At 51.2% G+C, this 18,889-nt stretch overlaps 2 protein-coding genes across 2 annotated transcripts; both read right to left on the bottom strand.

Annotated features, from left to right (window-relative positions):
- Positions 1-1,913: 1,913 nt before the first annotated feature.
- On the bottom strand, positions 1,914-4,832 carry LOC123450167 (desmethyl-deoxy-podophyllotoxin synthase-like). Its single transcript, XM_045127553.1, has 2 exons — positions 3,811-4,832; positions 1,914-3,271 (listed from the first exon to the last, which is right to left on the bottom strand). The coding sequence occupies exons 1-2, from the start codon at positions 4,735-4,737 to the stop codon at positions 2,645-2,647; spliced, it is 1,554 nt and encodes a 517-aa protein (XP_044983488.1). The 5' UTR covers positions 4,738-4,832; the 3' UTR covers positions 1,914-2,644.
- Positions 4,833-13,298: 8,466 nt separating this feature from the next.
- LOC123419458 (dolabradiene monooxygenase-like) lies at positions 13,299-15,143 on the bottom strand. The gene is made up of 2 exons (XM_045107174.1): positions 14,193-15,143; positions 13,299-14,115 (listed from the first exon to the last, which is right to left on the bottom strand). Exons 1-2 carry the CDS (start codon positions 15,078-15,080, stop codon positions 13,486-13,488), a joined length of 1,518 nt encoding a protein of 505 aa, XP_044963109.1. The 5' UTR covers positions 15,081-15,143; the 3' UTR covers positions 13,299-13,485.
- Between the last annotated feature and the right edge of the window lie 3,746 nt (positions 15,144-18,889).

Below are 18,889 nucleotides of genomic sequence, written 5' to 3'. Positions count from 1 at the left end.
TATGGCGATGCAGTAACATTTTGTCGTATCTTATTTACGACACAACTAAGAGGTTTCGTGATCTCTACGTTACCAAATACAACAACTTATGAGCACTATGCAGTCTGCATGCATGGTTTTATCTACTCAAAAATGTAGATAAAACCATCATCATCATCATGAACAAGAAGAATAACCGTAATGCGTACCACGTAATGCCGGACGTTTGGATTGCAGCAGTTTCAGACAAGGTAATTCCAGCAGGTTTTCTAGAAAAACCAGGGAGTGTCTATTTGACATTTGACTGAAAATAAATTGGACATCACTCAAGTTTTCTAACCAATAATAGAACAACTTAAGTCAAACCAGTGGAACTTATAAAATTACAGTGTATCTACTGATGAAGTTACAGCGTAAAACACCCACAAATTACACCCCAAATCTCCTAGAATTACACTTGTAAAAACTGATGAACTTACACTGTAAAAACCGATGAATTTACACTGTAAATACCAAAAAGCACAGTGTAAATCACCAAGAAGTACAATGTAAATGCTAAAGAAGTACAATTATTGGAGTCGAAAAATACATATGCATACACAACGCCTAAAAACCAGAGTTCTCAGCGCGAATCTTAGCACCAGATCGGATGAACAGAAAATTGAATGACAGCGAATTGAAAAACACTCGACTGTAGAATAGCAAAACCGAAAAACTATCCACACTCGAAGCATTGGTAAATGTTGTGTACGTACTGCCTGACTTCATACATTGTGGTGTTGTAGTGCGCTAGCTGTACTTTACAAACCACGTGATACAACTGAGAAGGTTGTGTGCAAGTGCACACCAAGAGTTTGTCTGCAGAATGGGATGAAATCGCTGGGACCAAGAAACAATCCTCTCTTCTGATCTCATCATCAGGTCCTTTCATTTTCGGATTCTAACCTCAGGGCCTACTGATACGAGAAAATATGCCCGTCTCGGAGAAAGTAGGTGCTCTGGGTTCCACTTCGAAGACGGTTACCGTGGGCCTGTGGGTTGGTCAGCTCTATTCCCTAATTGATGAAAACAATGGTCTGTTAGAAAGATGGGAGCGATGCCAGGCATTTTATGTGGTTAACCTGTTTGAAAATACAGAATAGGGCAATCGGACTAATTGAAACGGTATAATGGTGTCAAAAATGCATACATCCTACTGATTACCATCGATACACAAGGTGCTAAATGTATAGAAACTAACATACCAGATGAAAACTGCACACTAGACAGAACAAGTGAGACGAAAAAACCCCTCTCCCCCCCTCGCGTCGCTCCCGCAGGCGACCGAGGGGGCAATCCTACCCGCCGGCGCCTCGGGCCCCCGCCTCCCTCTCTCCTCCCCTCGCTGCCGGGCGAAGCCCGGTAGGTGCTGGCGGCGTCGGGGCCTCCTCTTCTCCTCGCGCGGGACTCGGCGCGGGCCGACGACCTTCGGCGGTGGCACGGCGCTGGTCCAGGGCGCGGCGGTGCGTGGGCTGGCTCGGCGGCGGCTCTGCGGTGCCCTGTCCCATGCGTGGAGAGCTGGCCTTGGCAGGGGCTTCGACCTGTGGGGACGGCGCTCGGCCGTGGCTCGTCCTAGATCTGGTCGGGCGCGCGCCTGGTGCGTATCCCGTCGGCCGGCAGCCTGATCTGGCTCCAGGCGGCACGGCTGCGGGCGGCGAGGGCGACTGCTGGGGTTCGACTTCGAGCTCTCGACGGTTGCAGATGGTCTTCCTATCGCGGGCAGCGGCAGTTCTGACGGCGGCGTTGCTCCGGATGGTGAGGAGGCGGTGCCCTCCCGGCCCAGATCTGGGCCCTTTGGAGCCCCATCTGGGTCTGGGCGGGTCTGGCTCGACTCTGCCCGCGACGGCTCCGACGAATGGAGGTGTGGCTCGTGCGATGGGTTGCGGAGACGGCGGCGCACCCACTACAGCGCGGCAACGAGAGCTTCACGAGCCATTAACAGCTCGGTCGGGCCATCATGCCTGGTGTGACAATCAGGGGCGCGTCGACGTCGTCAGCACGCGTCACTCCCTGCTCCGGCCCTGGCCTGCTACGGAAGGCGTGGAGGCGGCGGGGAGACGCCGATGCGTGAGAAGCGTGAGGGTGATGAGGACCGAAGGGACAGCAGGGCAGGGCGGTGAGGGAAGTCCTCCCGCGTCCTACCCTCGTCGTTGGCATGACCACATCTAGCGGCAAACGGGATGGGAAGCCTATGCCGGCACCGTGAGGCGATGACACCCGAGACGGGATCTGAGGGCCGCATAGTTGGGAAGATGCAACGTACGTGCGTGGGGCGTGGACCAAGGATTGCCGGGCGGTATTAGGGATTTGTTGGTGCAATAATGCTTAACATACGGACACATTCTACATACCAGCCCTTCATCCAGCCCGGTCAGATCAATCGTTTGTTGGTTCTAATTGTCATGTGTACACTTGTTCGGTAGGATTTAGGAAAATTTCTGTTTTCTTTTTTAATACTGTAGTAATGAAGACTGGGAGCATTGGTTTATTGTAGTGTGAGTTATATTGCATAATACGGTAATAACTATGTTATGCAAGAAGAACATTTTGCTGTTTATTTCTGACCGTGGGAATAACTATAATTTTCACATTATATATCCAACTCTTACAGTTAATATCGACTAGACTAGACTAGACAGGCACGAGGAAGTGGTACCCGAAGGACAGGGAGCAACAGGAGCTGGTCCTTCCGCCTCGCGGTGAGGCCGAATGCCTCGGTCATGTCGACCTTCGCCGAGCATGCCCACTCCCAATCAAAGTGGAAGAGCAAGCTCGCGAGCGGGAGCTCTACGTTGGCGACGCCGAACGCCATCCCAGGGCACATCCTGCGGCCGGCGCCGAACGGCAGGAACACGAAGTCGACGGCCCCCAAGTCCACCGCCGCTTCTCCCTCGAAACGCTCCGGCCAGAACTCCTCGGGCGCGTGGTGCCAGTAGCGCTCATCTCGCCCCAGCGCCCAGGCATTGACCAGCACCTGCGTGCCACGCGGCACGTCGTACCCCAGCACCTGGCATGATTTCTGGCACTCGCGGAACAGCAGCGGTATGGGTGGGTGCAGCCGCAATGTCTCCCAAATGACCAGGCGTAGGTATGCGAGCTCTGTTAGGTCTTGCTCGGCCACGGTGCCGCCGGCATGGAAGGCTCGCCGTACCTCGGCCGTCGCCTTGTGCATGGCCCTCGGGTTCTTGACCAGCTCTGCCATGGCCCATTCCAGCGTCGTAGCTGCTGTTTCACTCCCCGCACCTAATATGTCCTGTCCGTAAAACATGACATTTTTTAGTCAACCATCCGTACGAAAAAATATATGATTTTGCTATAACTCATTTAGCTAAGGTTTAGTTATGTCACATTCATCTTTTATAACCGTTAAATGTGATTATAAGATGCGTGTGTGCGCGCTGACGTAGAGTATATTAATACTTTGTATCTATATTTGTTTTTTATGTAAATGAAATCAAATTATATATCATCTACTCCCTCCGTTCCTAAATATAAGTTTTTTAAGCGATTTCACTAAGGGTCTACATACGGAGCAAAATGATTGAATCTATACTTTAAAGTATGTCTATATACATACGTATGTAGTCCACTAGTGAAATCTTTACAAAGACTTATATTTAGGAGCGGAGGGAGTAGATGAGTTCTATGCATCCTAAAAAATATATGTCCAAGACTACATAAAACAGAGTGCATGATTAATTTCTTGTACGACCCATATCCATATTTGGAACAAAAATAACCGCTCTTCAACCACTTTGAAATAGGTAGTTCGTCCAGAGAAGAGAACTTTACCATGATGACGGATTTGATGGCGTCCATGTCGAGCGGAAACTGGAGGCCACCTTCCTTCTGGATCCTCAGCAGCACGTCAAGAAGGTCCTCGCCGCCGTCCGTCCTCTCCAGGTGCTCCTTGACGATGCCGTCGAGGATGCCGTGCACGGTATCGTGGCACTCCTTGGCGCCACTGAGCCGCGCGGCGAGCCGCCACGAAGGCCACAGGTCGGCCGGATTGAACCCCGCCGCGAGCTGCATGGAGCGGTCGAGCTCCCGGAGGAGCGCGTCCCGCTCCCTGCACCGGTCGCCAATCACGGCGCGCACCGTGCTGTCCGCCACGAGCGCGGCCAGCAGCCCGCGCATCTCCACGGGGCGCGCGGCCGCCGCGGCCTCGCCGACGCCGCGGAGGGCTGCGGCGACCTCCTCCTCGCGGACGGCGCGGAAGGAGCGGACGCGGCGCGCGGTGAAGAGCTCCACGACGGCGATCTTCCGGAGCTGGCGCCAGTAGTCCCCGTAGGGCGCGAACACGATGTCCCGGCCGCCGTTGGTGAGCACGCGCATGGTGGCGCTCACGGGCCTCATCGCGAAGGACTTGTCGTGGGTCTTCATCACCTCGCGCGCCCCCTCCCGGGAGGACACCACCACCGTGGGCACCTCGCCGAGCCGGAGCAGCATGGCCGGCCCGTGGCGCCGCGCCAGGTCGCGCATCGCGCGGTGAGGGAGCTGCCCGGCCAGGACGAGGTGGTGCAGGCTCCCGATCACCGGCAGCTGCCACGGCCCCGGCGGAAGGAGCAGGCCGCGGCCACCATCACCCCGCACTCCCCAGCTCCTGCGGCATGCGAGTACGATGAGCAGCGGCAAGAGAGCTATGCCGAGGTAGACGACGACGTAGGCGTCCTCCATTTGCGCTCTGGGGCCTGGCCAATGCTTCGCTCCATGCATCATTATATGTAGTGTCACGTAGGGAATTTCGCTTCGTGTGTTGGTGTGTATGAGTATTCACGCAAGGAATGCTTCCTCCGATCTCAACTGAAATTGAGAACAAAATTATTTCTAGCAGCTTGTTTTTATATATGTCATAATGTACTACGTGGACGCATGCAGCAGACTGTAGGCGACTGAACATTACACATGCCCATATCTGGCGGTGGCGCCGCTTGTATTCCTAGCGGCACGTGTGTGACCCGTAAACTGGAGGTGCATGCCCTAGAAATCTCAAAGTTTTATATATCGTTCTCTCGAGAGTCGAGAGCATCAAGCGGTGGCTGAATTCTATCCTCCGAGACAGTGGCGGAGCAGGATTTGGATATAGCCAATGATAAAGAATCAAATATATACATACTTGCACATATCAGTGGAACAACCATAGATACTTCAAGTTTCGTCGATCGTTGGGAAAGGCCAGCCCCTGCTCATCCCTCTGTCTCCGCCCTCGCTTCCAGAGTTTCAAAGAGCATCTATGGTTAGATCCATACGTGTATCAAACGTCCGGACAAGTTAACCGGTCATAAAAATGCAATCCAATCGAATTTTCTACAACCGTTTTAAACATTTGAATTGACTGTCATCCTTTATATACAGTTAAAGAAGTCACTGCAAAAACAAAATATAATTTTTTGTATATAAAGTGTCTTTAGATTTGCTGTTTGATTGCTCTTGCTTTGAATATTCAGTAGTATTTTATGATCTTACTTGAAAGTTTATTCATAATGCCAGCTACTCAGGTACTCCCTTTATACCGATTTTTTTTGAAACGCGGTTCCTTAGGTACCGTTTTCATTAAAAAAGATCGAAGAGAGTTGTCCGGTTAATAATCGAAAAAGCGGGCTAAAACCGTCACAATGCGCCCGTCACAACAGGTCACACAGGGCGACCTGCAGGCAACCTACACAAGAACGCACACACGCCGTCTAGGGGGAAAGCTCCGTCGAGGTTGTAATCCGACGTCATCGTCATCATGCTTCCGCGAGGGCGACTCCAACTTCACCATCGACGACCACCGATGTAGCCTCCACCGCACACAAACGTAGAGGCCTGCGTTGGACAACGCCAAACAGTCCATAACACGTGCCGGCGACCAGGCAGATTCGATTCAGCCGAAGAGCATTGAAGGAAGAAAAGCACTGAACCTGCGCCGAGCCAGCGCCAGAACCGACCACTTGTCTTCACGTCATCGTCGCCGCAAGGATCCACCTCAAACATCTCCGACTTCAGAAGACAAGAGAGGCACGATGATCCCTCGAACACGCCGGACGAGACCGACTACCAGAACCCAACAACAAATCCTTCTCCGCTTGAAGGGGCCATCGTTGCCACACAAGAAGCCGCGCAGATCATCCACATTGCCGGACGAGCCCCAGCCGACCGCAATGTCGCGAGCGTCTAGCCCCCGGAGAGTGCAAACGAGATCCAAAGCTCTTCAAGATGACGCCCCCAAGGAGGAAGCGACGATGCCGACGCCGTCGTCTGGCCCAATCGGGCCTAAGGTTTTCACCCGAAGAACTGGATCCGAGGGTGTGTAGGGAGAGAACTCCTCAATGATGCCTCCAAAAAGGTGAGACGGCGACACAGTCGGCCGGCAAGCTCTTGCCCGGAGCACCTCCCAACACCACAACCCCACACACAACACCTCCGCTAGCCCACACGCCTCTCACGAAGCCACTGCGCCAGCGGCACCGGAGAGCCACCAAGCACCTCCTCCATGCAGCACTGCAGCAGCCCCCAGCTACACGGGACCTCAGTCTCGCCGAATCTGTCGCACTCCCCAGCCACTGCAATCAACACCCCGGGCCGCCGCCTCGGCTTCCTCCACCACATCATGCAGCCACGTCAGGCCCCGCAGCATCACCGCCTGGAGCAGCGGAGCAGCGCCGCCCCCGCTCTCGAGAACGGCGACCGCGGGGTCCCATCGCTGCCGCACCGCCAGGGCTTTGCCCGGCGACGCCTCCGGCGGCGGCGAGCGGAGCGGGAGGCGCGGGGGACCTGCTCGAGCTCGCAGGGGCACCCCGGTGTGGCCCGGCGCGGCCGCACGGGAGCGGGACAGGAAGAGGGGAGGACCCGACTCGAACTCCTCCGCGGGGAGAGAGCTGGTGAAGACGGTGCCGGGCTTCGGGATGGATGAAGAGAGGACGCTGGGAGGGTCCCGGATCTGCGCTTGGTTGGGCCCAGGGGCCGGGCCCGTAGCTGTACAAACGTGTAACCCCGCACAGGGCCCATGAATTTTGAGGACCTGATTTTTCTATACCTAATAATAAAGAGGCTAGCGCTTCCGTCGGAAAACCCACCGCGGCATTTTTATAAAAAAAAAACCTATAATTTTTGTTATTCAACCTACGCTCCATCATTTATTTGCAACGCAAAAGAAAAAAATGATTCGCTGCAAAAATTATACCCGTACGCATCGCCTCCTCTCGTCGACCTTGGGCCATCCTGGCTTGTGCCCAGGCCACCGCCACACCACTCGCCGCCGCGGGCGACCTCAACCGCCACCGCTGCCGATCTCAACCCACCCGCCTGTGCGTCTGTACCTCTCCCCGCTCACTGCCCCCGTTGCGGCGCTCGAGCGCATCGCGTCAACCCTGGTCCACCCTGGCCTATGCCCAGGCCGCTGCCACACCACTCACCGCCGCGGCCGACCTCAACCACCACTGTTGTCGATCTCAACCCACCCGCCGCCGCGGCCGTACCTCTGCCCGCTTGCTGCCCCCGTTTCGGCGCTCGAGCACAGCTTCTGGATCAAATCAATGCGACAGCTACAGTGACTGGGGATGATGCGTCTGCTCGATGCAGAACGGCGGCAGCGCGCGGATAAGGCGCGGCGGAGCGAAGTACTTGCAGGTGGAGGCGGGCCTCCATGGCTCACACGGGAAAGTCCGAGGTTATGGCGCGACAACAGCGACTCCTTATGGCCAGATAGAGGTGCCTAACCCTTGCTCCCCTCATCGTATCCCCTCCTCCGGCAGGAACTCATCATCTGGTGTGATCCCCTCCCTATGCCTCCAACCGTGTGCCAAGCACCGGCAAGAAATTTTGTTTTGTGGGGATTTGTTTGCTGATGAATGAATGTATTGAATGTAAGATTGTATTGTTGTAGAGACAGAGAATGGAACACCACCTTCAGTTTGTCATCTGATCCCACATTCTTTACCCCATGAGTGAAATAAGATAACAGTACATTGATCAATTCACGTAGCCTCTTTGTTTTGTTTTGCTTGTCCCACTCAATTTCTCATCATGGTGAAATTAACAATGAACGGGTTGATTTTTTAACAAAATAAGATATGACTGACTACATTAGTTACTTAGCTTATTATTTTAATGAATCAAAATAATTATAAAAAGATTAAAAGTGTTTGATATTTTTTTCTCCCGTTGCAACGCACGGGCCTTTTGTTAACATGTTAACTGTTGCAGGACGCTGGGCCGGGCAAGGAACTGGGCCGCCAGCGCGTTTGCTCTAACGTTGGATCGATCGGCCGATGTAACGCTGCTCGATAGGAATTAGGAAACATGATGATTAGCCCTAAAAAAAGGTAATGCAATCGTCAGATCCGTCGGCGGATCGTGAATAGGCAAAATATCTCACGTACATGATGAGACAGGATCGTCCATCGTTGGATCGATCATCCTCTGCTACAGTTCTCGGGCCGCTGCTTGATCGGATCACCGGAAACGTACGGGATCGTCGGATCGATTGCCCGCAATTCCAAACTCCAGAACGTCGTTGACGGGCGGGGCGGTGACAGTTGTTTGGTTCTCTCGTCAAAATAGCTAACTTGCCGCTAACAAGTCCTTCTTTCTGATTTCCTTTGATTTCTATTTCTAATTTCTACAGAGCGACTAAGTGAGTTAAACGGTTCGTATAATAGCATATCATTCACATATAATCTCCAATTTATATCCCCTCACAAAAAGAAACTCCAACTGATATCTGTTGTTGCATCATTTCAATTTTATTTTATTCATGATTTGCATCTTCTGTTTCAATAATATTTGAGTCATCATGAAGAAACATTACTCTGTTAAGACATTATATCATATACATCATAATTGCTGGTTAGATCATTATTTCTGCTAGTGATATGGGACCATATTTTTTAGCTTCGCACAGGACCTCGGAGTTTGCCAGCCCGGCCCTAGCTGGGTCGGAGGAGGGAGATCAGCCGTCGGCGACGGCAGTTCCTGCACGTGTGCGAGCCGCACGCGGGGTGCAGGGTGTTAGCTGGAGATCCCCTTTTCAGGTTTGATAGGCAAATTTTCCGCACATTTCGAGATCTTTGTACTTTTCCAAATTACCCCTCCATTCAATCACTTCGACCAGCTCACTCCATGCATCATTCTATATAGTGTCACGTAAGGAGTTTTGCATCGTGTGTTCGTGTGTTCGAGGGTTCACGTAAGGTATGCTTTGTCTGACCGATCTCAATTTAATCTCAACTGAAATTGAGAATAAAATTATTTGCAGCAACATTTTTTTATGTCAGAAATGTGGACGGTTGAGACAGACTGTAGCCGACTGTATATTGCACATGTCCTTAGAGCATGGTTAATAGTATAGCCAACTGCGGGCTATAAAAAGTTACCATGTCACATATAGTCGACCTAGAAGTCAATATATATAGTAACAAGTTGGTAAAAAGTATTATTTTTTAATACATGACCCACCTTATATCCTCACATGTTTCTTGAAGTCCGTGCTACAGCCGATTATTAATCTACAACCCGCTTCCCTTCTCTCTACTCTTCTCTATCATTCAATTCAATAAAAATACAATAATTTAAGGGAAATGATTACTATCTACTGGCGGATCGCTCCTACGCGTCAACCGCCTCCATCGTTTACCACGTGTTCATTTTTTCTTTCTTAGAAATATCTTCATCTTATCCAGAAACAGGGCCACGGCTCGCACGGACATCGATTATGAAAAGGATACAAATTTCTGCAACAAGATCTTAGTTGCAGAATCATCCTACGGCAAGACCTTTGTTGTAAAATGTTTCTGCAAATTTTCTGACTTTTGTAAAGTTTCTGTAACAAGACTTTTGTTACAGAAATTTCTTTGACAAGATTGTTGTTGCAAGAAAAAATTGTAGCAAGACCTTTGTTGTAATAATAAAAATCTGCAACTTGATCTATGTCGTAAAAAATTCTGCAACATGACCCATGTTTCCGCAACACAACCTATGTTGCAGTAGTACATGATGACGTTCGGTCATTCGATTCGTGAGATCCGACGACTTAGGAGGTGGCAGATCTTTTTAAAGAATCCGTCGGCTGACGCGTAGCAGCTCCCATAATTTAATTATTACAACCTGCTGATTGTACCTTATTATATTTGTTCTTATATGATTAGAGGCAATGCCGCTTACATGCATCCCTAGTGGCACGTATGTACTTGTAAGCTTTATCATCGCACCTGTCATGCTCTCAGAGCTACTGTGACCAAGCAGTGGCTGAATTCTAGCATCCCAGTGTTTCTAAGAGCATTTACACACTCGTGCTTTCTTAAATTCTCTCAAAGCTGAACGATCCATGTGATCAGAAAATATGATTCAGAGGATTTTTCAAACCATATTCAAATGCCCGTCCTCATATTCAATCTAAATCTTAGATGGATAAGACAAGGCAGGGGCATCATCGGACATGCCCGTCACGCGAGACTAACGTGTGGATTTTCATAAAAGCAATCTGGAATCTAACGGTCATACCTTCGTCTTCTCGCGCGGACTGATGGCGCCGCGTGTCGGCGCTCCAGTTCATCTCGCAGGCCCATATCCAGACTATCTAAGGCGAAATCCTATCGGTCCACTCCCGCCTATCATCGCCACTTTCACATCGCCTTCCACCTTCAGATTTCACTCGTCGACAGCCACCACAATCAAGCAGCCATGCCACCATGCCGTCTGGTCAGGACCTATTCTTATCTAACGCTGAGCGCCCGCTTGATCTCCTTGAGCAAATCCAGACAAGGCTCGAAGCTTCATTGCCGCGGGGCTACCTTCCAACATGGTGGATCCTAAGGATGGCTTGGAGGAGGACGCGACGCAAGAGAAGGAGGTGGTGCAGGTGAAGGACATGGCGGTCGCGGGCGATACCGATCTGCAGGAGGTGTAATAGACAATCCTCGATTCATTTCAGTCAGAGGCGGAGACCGAGACCAATCCCCGTATCCTCCAGGAGGAGCAGGAAATGAACGTCGATGAGATGCTCACCAATATGGATGAAGAGGAGGAGTCGGAACCCTTCTTCGCGTCAATCTACCCGGATGCCTGCCACAAAGATGGTGGACATTTTCTACGACGAAGAGAAGTTAGGGTAGTTTGTTTTGTGTAGTACATATATAGGATTTTTTTTTGCATATTTTGTATGAATTTGTGGGATGAAATATGAGGTATTCGAATGTATTGGAGAAAGTATGAGGTGTGTTCGGTTACTGCCTACGGGCACCCGATCCCATCCGTGGGCGTTTGGGAGACCAAATTTGATATCCACGGCTATAGATGCTCAAAGCTGAACCCTTCTTCGCGTCAATCTACCCGGATGCCTGCCACAAAGATGGTGGACATTTTCTACGACGAAGAGAAGTTAGGGTAGTTTGTTTTGTGTAGTACATATATAGGATTTTTTTTGCATATTTTGTATGAATTTGTGGGATGAAATATGAGGTATTCGAATGTATTGGAGAAAGTATGAGGTGTGTTCGGTTACTGCCTACGGGCACCCGATCCCATCCGTGGGCGTTTGGGAGACCAAATTTGATATCCACGGCTATAGATGCTCAAAGCTGAACCCTTCTTCGCGTCAATCTACCCGGATGCCTGCCACAAAGATGGTGGACATTTTCTACGACGAAGAGAAGTTAGGGTAGTTTGTTTTGTGTAGTACATATATAGGATTTTTTTTTGCATATTTTGTATGAATTTGTGGGATGAAATATGAGGTATTCGAATGTATTGGAGAAAGTATGAGGTGTGTTCGGTTACTGCCTACGGGCACCCGATCCCATCCGTGGGCGTTTGGGAGACCAAATTTGATATCCACGGCTATAGATGCTCAAAGCTGAACCCTTCTTCGCGTCAATCTACCCGGATGCCTGCCACAAAGATGGTGGACATTTTCTACGACGAAGAGAAGTTAGGGTAGTTTGTTTTGTGTAGTACATATATAGGATTTTTTTTTGCATATTTTGTATGAATTTGTGGGATGAAATATGAGGTATTCGAATGTATTGGAGAAAGTATGAGGTGTGTTCGGTTACTGCCTACGGGCACCCGATCCCATCCGTGGGCGTTTGGGAGACCAAATTTGATATCCACGGCTATAGATGCTCAAAGCTGAACCCTTCTTCGCGTCAATCTACCCGGATGCCTGCCACAAAGATGGTGGACATTTTCTACGACGAAGAGAAGTTAGGGTAGTTTGTTTTGTGTAGTACATATATAGGATTTTTTTTTGCATATTTTGTATGAATTTGTGGGATGAAATATGAGGTATTCGAATGTATTGGAGAAAGTATGAGGTGTGTTCGGTTACTGCCTACGGGCACCCGATCCCATCCGTGGGCGTTTGGGAGACCAAATTTGATATCCACGGCTATAGATGCTCAAAGCTGAACCCTTCTTCGCGTCAATCTACCCGGATGCCTGCCACAAAGATGGTGGACATTTTCTACGACGAAGAGAAGTTAGGGTAGTTTGTTTTGTGTAGTACATATATAGGATTTTTTTTTGCATATTTTGTATGAATTTGTGGGATGAAATATGAGGTATTCGAATGTATTGGAGAAAGTATGAGGTGTGTTCGGTTACTGCCTACGGGCACCCGATCCCATCCGTGGGCGTTTGGGAGACCAAATTTGATATCCACGGCTATAGATGCTCAAAGCTGAACCCTTCTTCGCGTCAATCTACCCGGATGCCTGCCACAAAGATGGTGGACATTTTCTACGACGAAGAGAAGTTAGGGTAGTTTGTTTTGTGTAGTACATATATAGGATTTTTTTTTGCATATTTTGTATGAATTTGTGGGATGAAATATGAGGTATTCGAATGTATTGGAGAAAGTATGAGGTGTGTTCGGTTACTGCCTACGGGCACCCGATCCCATCCGTGGGCGTTTGGGAGACCAAATTTGATATCCACGGCTATAGATGCTCAAAGCTCCACAAATTTCCGGCTTTTTCTTTGATGGTGCGGATTTCAGCCTCGTGGTAGCTCGAGGCTGGTGGAGGTGTTTCTGGTCTTTTGAGTGTATTCGTCACGCTGTTTGGTAGGCTAGGGTGCCGCCCAAGGTTAAAATCTTCCTATATATGGAGGTCATTTGAGGACGCTTGCCTTCGACTGACCAGATTCGGAAGAGAATGGACCGGGCCGGATCACTGCACTATTTGTAACTCTATCGAAAATTCAGATCATATCCCTTTTGGTTGTGTTCTTGCCAAGCTATCCTGCTCTTACATTTAGAAACAAAGGAAGTATTAAATAAGCTTAAAAAACTAGTAATATTATTTCAAATAGGTAGGTTAACAATGTATTCAGGAACCACATATTGATCTAGCCCCACTACGCTAGTTATTGCATAATAATACCAATGATGCTATGCAACGGTAGGCAATTTATTTACTACGTGGGTATAATTATAGTCTTACAGTATAACATCCATGTGTTTTACTAGTAGTTTATTTATATTCATGACTAGACTCCGGTAATAGGGACCCGAAGGACAGGGCGCAAGAGGAGCTGGTCTGTCCGCCGCGCCGTGAGCCCGAACGTCTCCGTCATGTCGAGCTTCGCCGAGCCTGGCCCTGGCAGCTCCCAGTCGAAGTGGAAGAGCAGGCTCGCAAGCGGGAGCTCGACGCCGGCGAGGCCAAACGCCATGCCGGGGCACATCCTGCGGCCGGCGCCGAAGGGCACAAACGCCAAGTCGCCGCCTCCGAAGTCGGCCTTCGCCGCTTCTTCTCCCTCGAACCGCTCCGGCCGGAACTCCTCGGGCGCGTCGGGCCAGTAGCGCTCGTCGCGGCATAGCGCCCAACCGTTGACCAGCACCTGGGTGCCCCGCGGCACGTCGTATCCCTGCACCTGGCAGGGTTCCTGGCACTCGCGGAATAGCAACGGCAGCGGCGCGTGCAGCCGCAGCGTCTCCCGGATGACGATGCGTAGGTATGGGAGCTCGCTTAGGGCGTCCTCGGACACGGCGCCATGGCCATGGAAGGCTTGCCGCACCTCGGTCGTCGCCTTCTGCATGGCCTTCGGGTTGTTGATCAGCTCTGATATCGCCCATTCTAGCGTCGTAGTTGTTGTTTCACTGCCGGCGGCGAACACGTCCTGTTCGTACACAAAACATGAGATTGTTCGTTCAAAATATGACGCTAAAATGCTATGAGAGGAGATCGAATGCTTACGAGGATGATGGCTTTGACGGCGTCCATGTGGATGGGAAACTTGAGCCCACCCTCCTTCTGGATCTTGAGCAGCGCGTCGAGCAGGTCCTCGGCGTGGCCTCCGCCGCCGTGCATCCTCTCCAGGTGCTCCTGAACGATGCCGTCGAGGATGCTGTACAGGGTGTGGCGGCACTCCTCGGCTCCACTCAGCCAGGCGGCGAGCCGCGAGGACGGCCACATGTCGGCCGCGTTGAACCCAGACGCGAGCTCCAGGATGCGGTCGAGCTCCCGGAGGAACGCGTCGCGCTCCCTGCACCGGTCGCCTATCACGGCCCGCACCGTGCTGTCCGTGACGAGCGCGGACAGCACCGCGCGCATCTCCACGGGGCGCGCGGCGGCGGCGGCCTCGCCGACGGTGCGGAGCGCGGTGGCGACCTCCTCCTCGCGGATGGGGCGGAACGACTGGACGCGGCGCGCGGTGAAGAGCTCGGACACGGCGATCTTGCGGAGCTGGCGCCAGTACTCGCCGTAGGGCGCGAAGACGATGTCCTGGCCGCCGTAGGAGAGCACGCGCATGGTGGTGCTCAGGGGCCGCGTCGCGAACATGGTGTCGTGGTTCTTGAGCACCTCGCGCGCCCCCTCCCGGGAGGACACCACGACGGCGTTGACCTCACCGAGCCGGAGCAGCATGGCCGGCCCGTGGCGCCGCGCCAGCTCGCGCAGCGCGCGGTGAGGGAGCTTCCCAGCGAGGACGAGGTGGTGCAGGCTGCCGATCACCGGCAGCTGCCAAGGCCCGGGCGGCAGGCGCAGGCCTTCGCCACGCGGCCCCCAGCGCCGCCTGCCCGCGATCACGATGAGCAGCGACACGAGAGCTACGGCGAGGCAGGCCGTGATGTACGCGTCCTCCATTTGCGCTCTCTCTATCTCTCTCACACTAGATGTAGTGTGAGCTAAGGAACTTTGTTTGGTTTTGTTTCGTGTGTTTGCAATGCAAGTTGTGAGTCGATCAATGCAGGCCGATCTCAACTGAAATTTATAAGATGGCAACCTCGGCGTACGTACGTGGTGGGCGTCTCAGATTGGACTGCATGCATGGCCTGGTCACGGGTCAACATTTCACGGCTCGTTTCCAGCCACGGTGACGCCATCACTAGAAATTTCAAGCTTTATGGTCGGACTTGAGACGCACGTCGGCACGTACGACGGTACGAGGACTGAATCCCACGTACGTGCATGGATGCATACAACATGGGCGCGCGGGATTGAGTCAAGTCTACCGTCTCCAGCACGCCTCACCTGACTTTGATCAAAAAGAAAAAAAGCACGCCTCACCTGACCGGAGCCTAATATCTTCCCATACCGTAGCAAGTGCCTGCATGCGCATCACCCCAAAGATCAACTGACTTGCATCCAGTACGCCTCACCTGACCAGAAGCAACTATCTTCGCACACAAAGTGCCTTCTCATCACCGCAGAAATCGCACCACCATTGTTGATGGAGAACAAAGCGAAGCTCCAAGGAAGCAGATCAACTGTGTGTGCGTGGTACTACAGTGAGCGGGAAGGGCCTGGGAAGATCAAAATAGATGCTCCTCCTATGATCAGGGGCGGGCCCAGGATTTGAAGACTGTGTATTCAAAATTGTTCAACATATAAAAACTCCTAAGTTTTTAACATTGATCTACCAGTATTCTTCTTCCCCATGCTTTAGAAAGAGAATAAAAAATGCTCAAGTTTCAGAGTACTAATTTATGTAAATAGTGCTCACAGGAACAAATTCACAACTTATAAATATTCTCGCATTACAAATTCAAATGGAAAATTGCAAATTTTCATGTCCAAACAATTCATAACTGACAGCAAAAATAAATCTAATTCCACTGTTATTAAAATAGGAAGACAACTAGTCAAACTAACTTACTTTGATGTAACTCACGTAGTCTACAAGACTACAACCTGCTTGACACAAGGAGAAGAAGAAAATTAGACGACACGTGCACGCTGCAGTGATAAATCAGTGAATTTATTTTTTAGATAAAAATAAATGAATTTAGGTCAATTAAGAATCGTGAGCTTTTAACATTCGGAAAGGATTTCACAATGAAGGCGTCGGTTTGTCTCGATCGATGCGTTTTTCTTTTGACAAAGGTAATGATGATTGCGTGCATACGCTGCAGAGTGAATTGATTTGGGCCTATGGGCCTTCTTGCGGTCGTGAGGGAGAATAGCGAGGTGGCCAAGCCTCTATTTTTGGGCTGAATGCTCAGCATTTTCGTATTTTTTTTATACATACCCATATATACACTACATATACCTAGTTTCTTGACAAAAATAATGGGTATTCAACTGCATACCCATGAATTGAACTGGACCCCTCCTTGCTATGATGAAAAAGCTAGAAAAAAACAACAACAAACGTCAATTTTTTTACGAAAAGGATGGCCCCGGCCTCTGCATCTGGGTGATGCATGCAGCCATTTTATTAATTATTCACAAAGACCTTATAAAGTAATACATCAGTAAGTCTGAGGCCATCATCTTGACAACATATGTCGCTACTCCTATCCACCTGATAAAGGGATGTCGAAAGTCCGAGCCGAATACCAAACAAACCTCGCACCATATCCTAACATCTAAAGCCGAAGGCCCCAACCAAGCGGGTCTGGGGCATGCACCGGTCTGGCTTACTTAGAAGCTGTCGTCGTCATCCACCGATCCATCTTTAGAGCAGGTACTGATGTATCGACCTTGCGAGGCCCGTTATCGACGCCACCACGGCGCCCACCAATACCACCTCCCTACGCGCGCCATCATCACAGATCCATCGCCGAGAACCTGCCGCTCCATGCCGCCGATACATCATGTCATCGATGTGTGACATGAAACACCGCTCCACCGCTAAACTATCCACTGGTCCCTCGAACCAATGCACACCTCCAAGAATGACGCCCCCAAGGGTCAAACGACACCTAAGTGCCTCCATCATCTGATCGACTGATCAAGGGGTTTCCCCGGAGGTAGCGGAAGGAGGCGGGAACTTCACCTTGATGATGCGTCCAAGAAGGAAACCGCCATGGGCATTACCATCACCGGCTCCGACCATCGGTCGTAGACAAGGTTCTCACCAGGATCTTGTCCCACGAGCATCTATCCGACATCTTGTGCATCTGACCGACCACCTTCAAAGCCCTAGATATAGCCTCCCAGATCCGACGACAACCCGTAGCGGCACTGCCACCGTGGGAGAATTGGCACACCAGCCACTGCCTGCGTGTGCCACCACTGGAGTTCGGGGGAGGGCCGTGTGACAGCCCTATGCCGACGCCTAGAAGATTCCCCTTTATTTCCGTTTCCGTCGTGTGCTTAGTTTTATTTGTTGCATCATCATGTAGATTGCATCATCGCATCATGCATGTCATCATTTCTCTTGCGTGCTTGTCTTGGTGTCTAGTTGCACCTTGGTGATTGTGAGTGTGAGTGCTTGGTGAGTGTGCCTTTGTGTTTGTTGCGTGATTGGGTGCCTAGGATTCTTCTCAAAACCCTGTTGCACCGCGGACCTAAAACCCTCCTCTCCCCTCCTAATTTGTTTTTGTGGTTTTGCTAAGTCTTCGTTTTAACCCCAATTTAAAAAGGTTCATCTTCCTTTTAATAGAAGTCCTTTTATTAAATGTGGGGGCAACCCTTGGGTTTTTATTTTTATTTTCTCCTTGTGTTTTATTTTAAACCCCTCTCATTTCCTTTTCTCTTTAAAAGGGCTTTTATTTTATTCGTTAAATAAAGGAGGTTTTATTTTATTCTTCAAAAGGGTTTTATTTTTATTTGTTTTAAAAGCCCAATCTATTTTTAGAGTTGGGGTTTATTTTTAAAGGAGCAAAGGCATTTTCTTTATTTTATTATTTATTGTTATTTTTCCTTTTCTTTGTTAAAAGCCTTTTCTTTAGTTAAAACTTGTCTGATTTAAAAAAGGTTTTTTTAAAAAAAACATAGGGGGAGGGAGCCCAGCTGAGCCGGCCCAGGCCCAGCAGCTTCCCCCAACCCTAGCGATCCTGCCGATCCCCTCGTCCTCCCGTGCGCCTCCTCCTCTCGATTCCATGGCCCCGATTCCCTCTTCTCTCATGGAGCTTCCCCCTCCTCTGCCTAGCCCCGAGCCCCTGCCGTCGGCCCCTCCTCGCCGCGCCCCCTCGTGGCCCCTGCGCCTGTTCGCCGCCATGCCCTCGCCCTGGCCTCCTCTTCCTCGCGCGCCTCCTCTCCCCCGCGCGCCCATGCCCTGCCCGAGGTGCCCGGGCCGAGCAGCCCCGCGCCAGTAGCTCCCCTCGCGCGCCGCCATGGCCTCGAGCTGCCTGCCACCTTGGCCCCGTGCCTCGTCCCGGGCCCGACGGCCGTTCTCCGCGCCTCCGCCAAGCCCTCCAGGGCCCCGACCTCCCCCTCCTCGCAGCTTGCCCCGCCGCAGCTCGTCGCCCTCAGCCTCCTGCCGGCTGCGCCGTCTTGGCCTCGCCCTGCCGGAGCCATGCGCGCCGCCTCCAGCAGCCCTCCAGGCCCTACCTCCTCCTCGTTGCTCGCCCTGGGGCTAGTGCCCGCGCCGCCGTGCCGCTGATGTAGCTGCTTGCTGTGCGTCTTGCTGCTGCCTAATGCTGTTGCCTGCTGGCGTTGCCGTCCCTGCCTGCTGTCGTTGTGCCGGTTTGCTGCTGCTGTTGGGTAACGTAGCATAAATTCAAAAT

The sequence above is a fragment of the Hordeum vulgare genome, chromosome 1H (genome assembly GCF_904849725.1).
Source record: "Hordeum vulgare subsp. vulgare chromosome 1H, MorexV3_pseudomolecules_assembly, whole genome shotgun sequence".
In the NCBI taxonomy this organism is placed as follows: Eukaryota; Viridiplantae; Streptophyta; class Magnoliopsida; order Poales; family Poaceae; genus Hordeum; species Hordeum vulgare.
The sequence above is the reverse complement of the archived record's forward strand: the minus strand, read 5'-3'. Positions and strand labels throughout refer to the sequence as shown.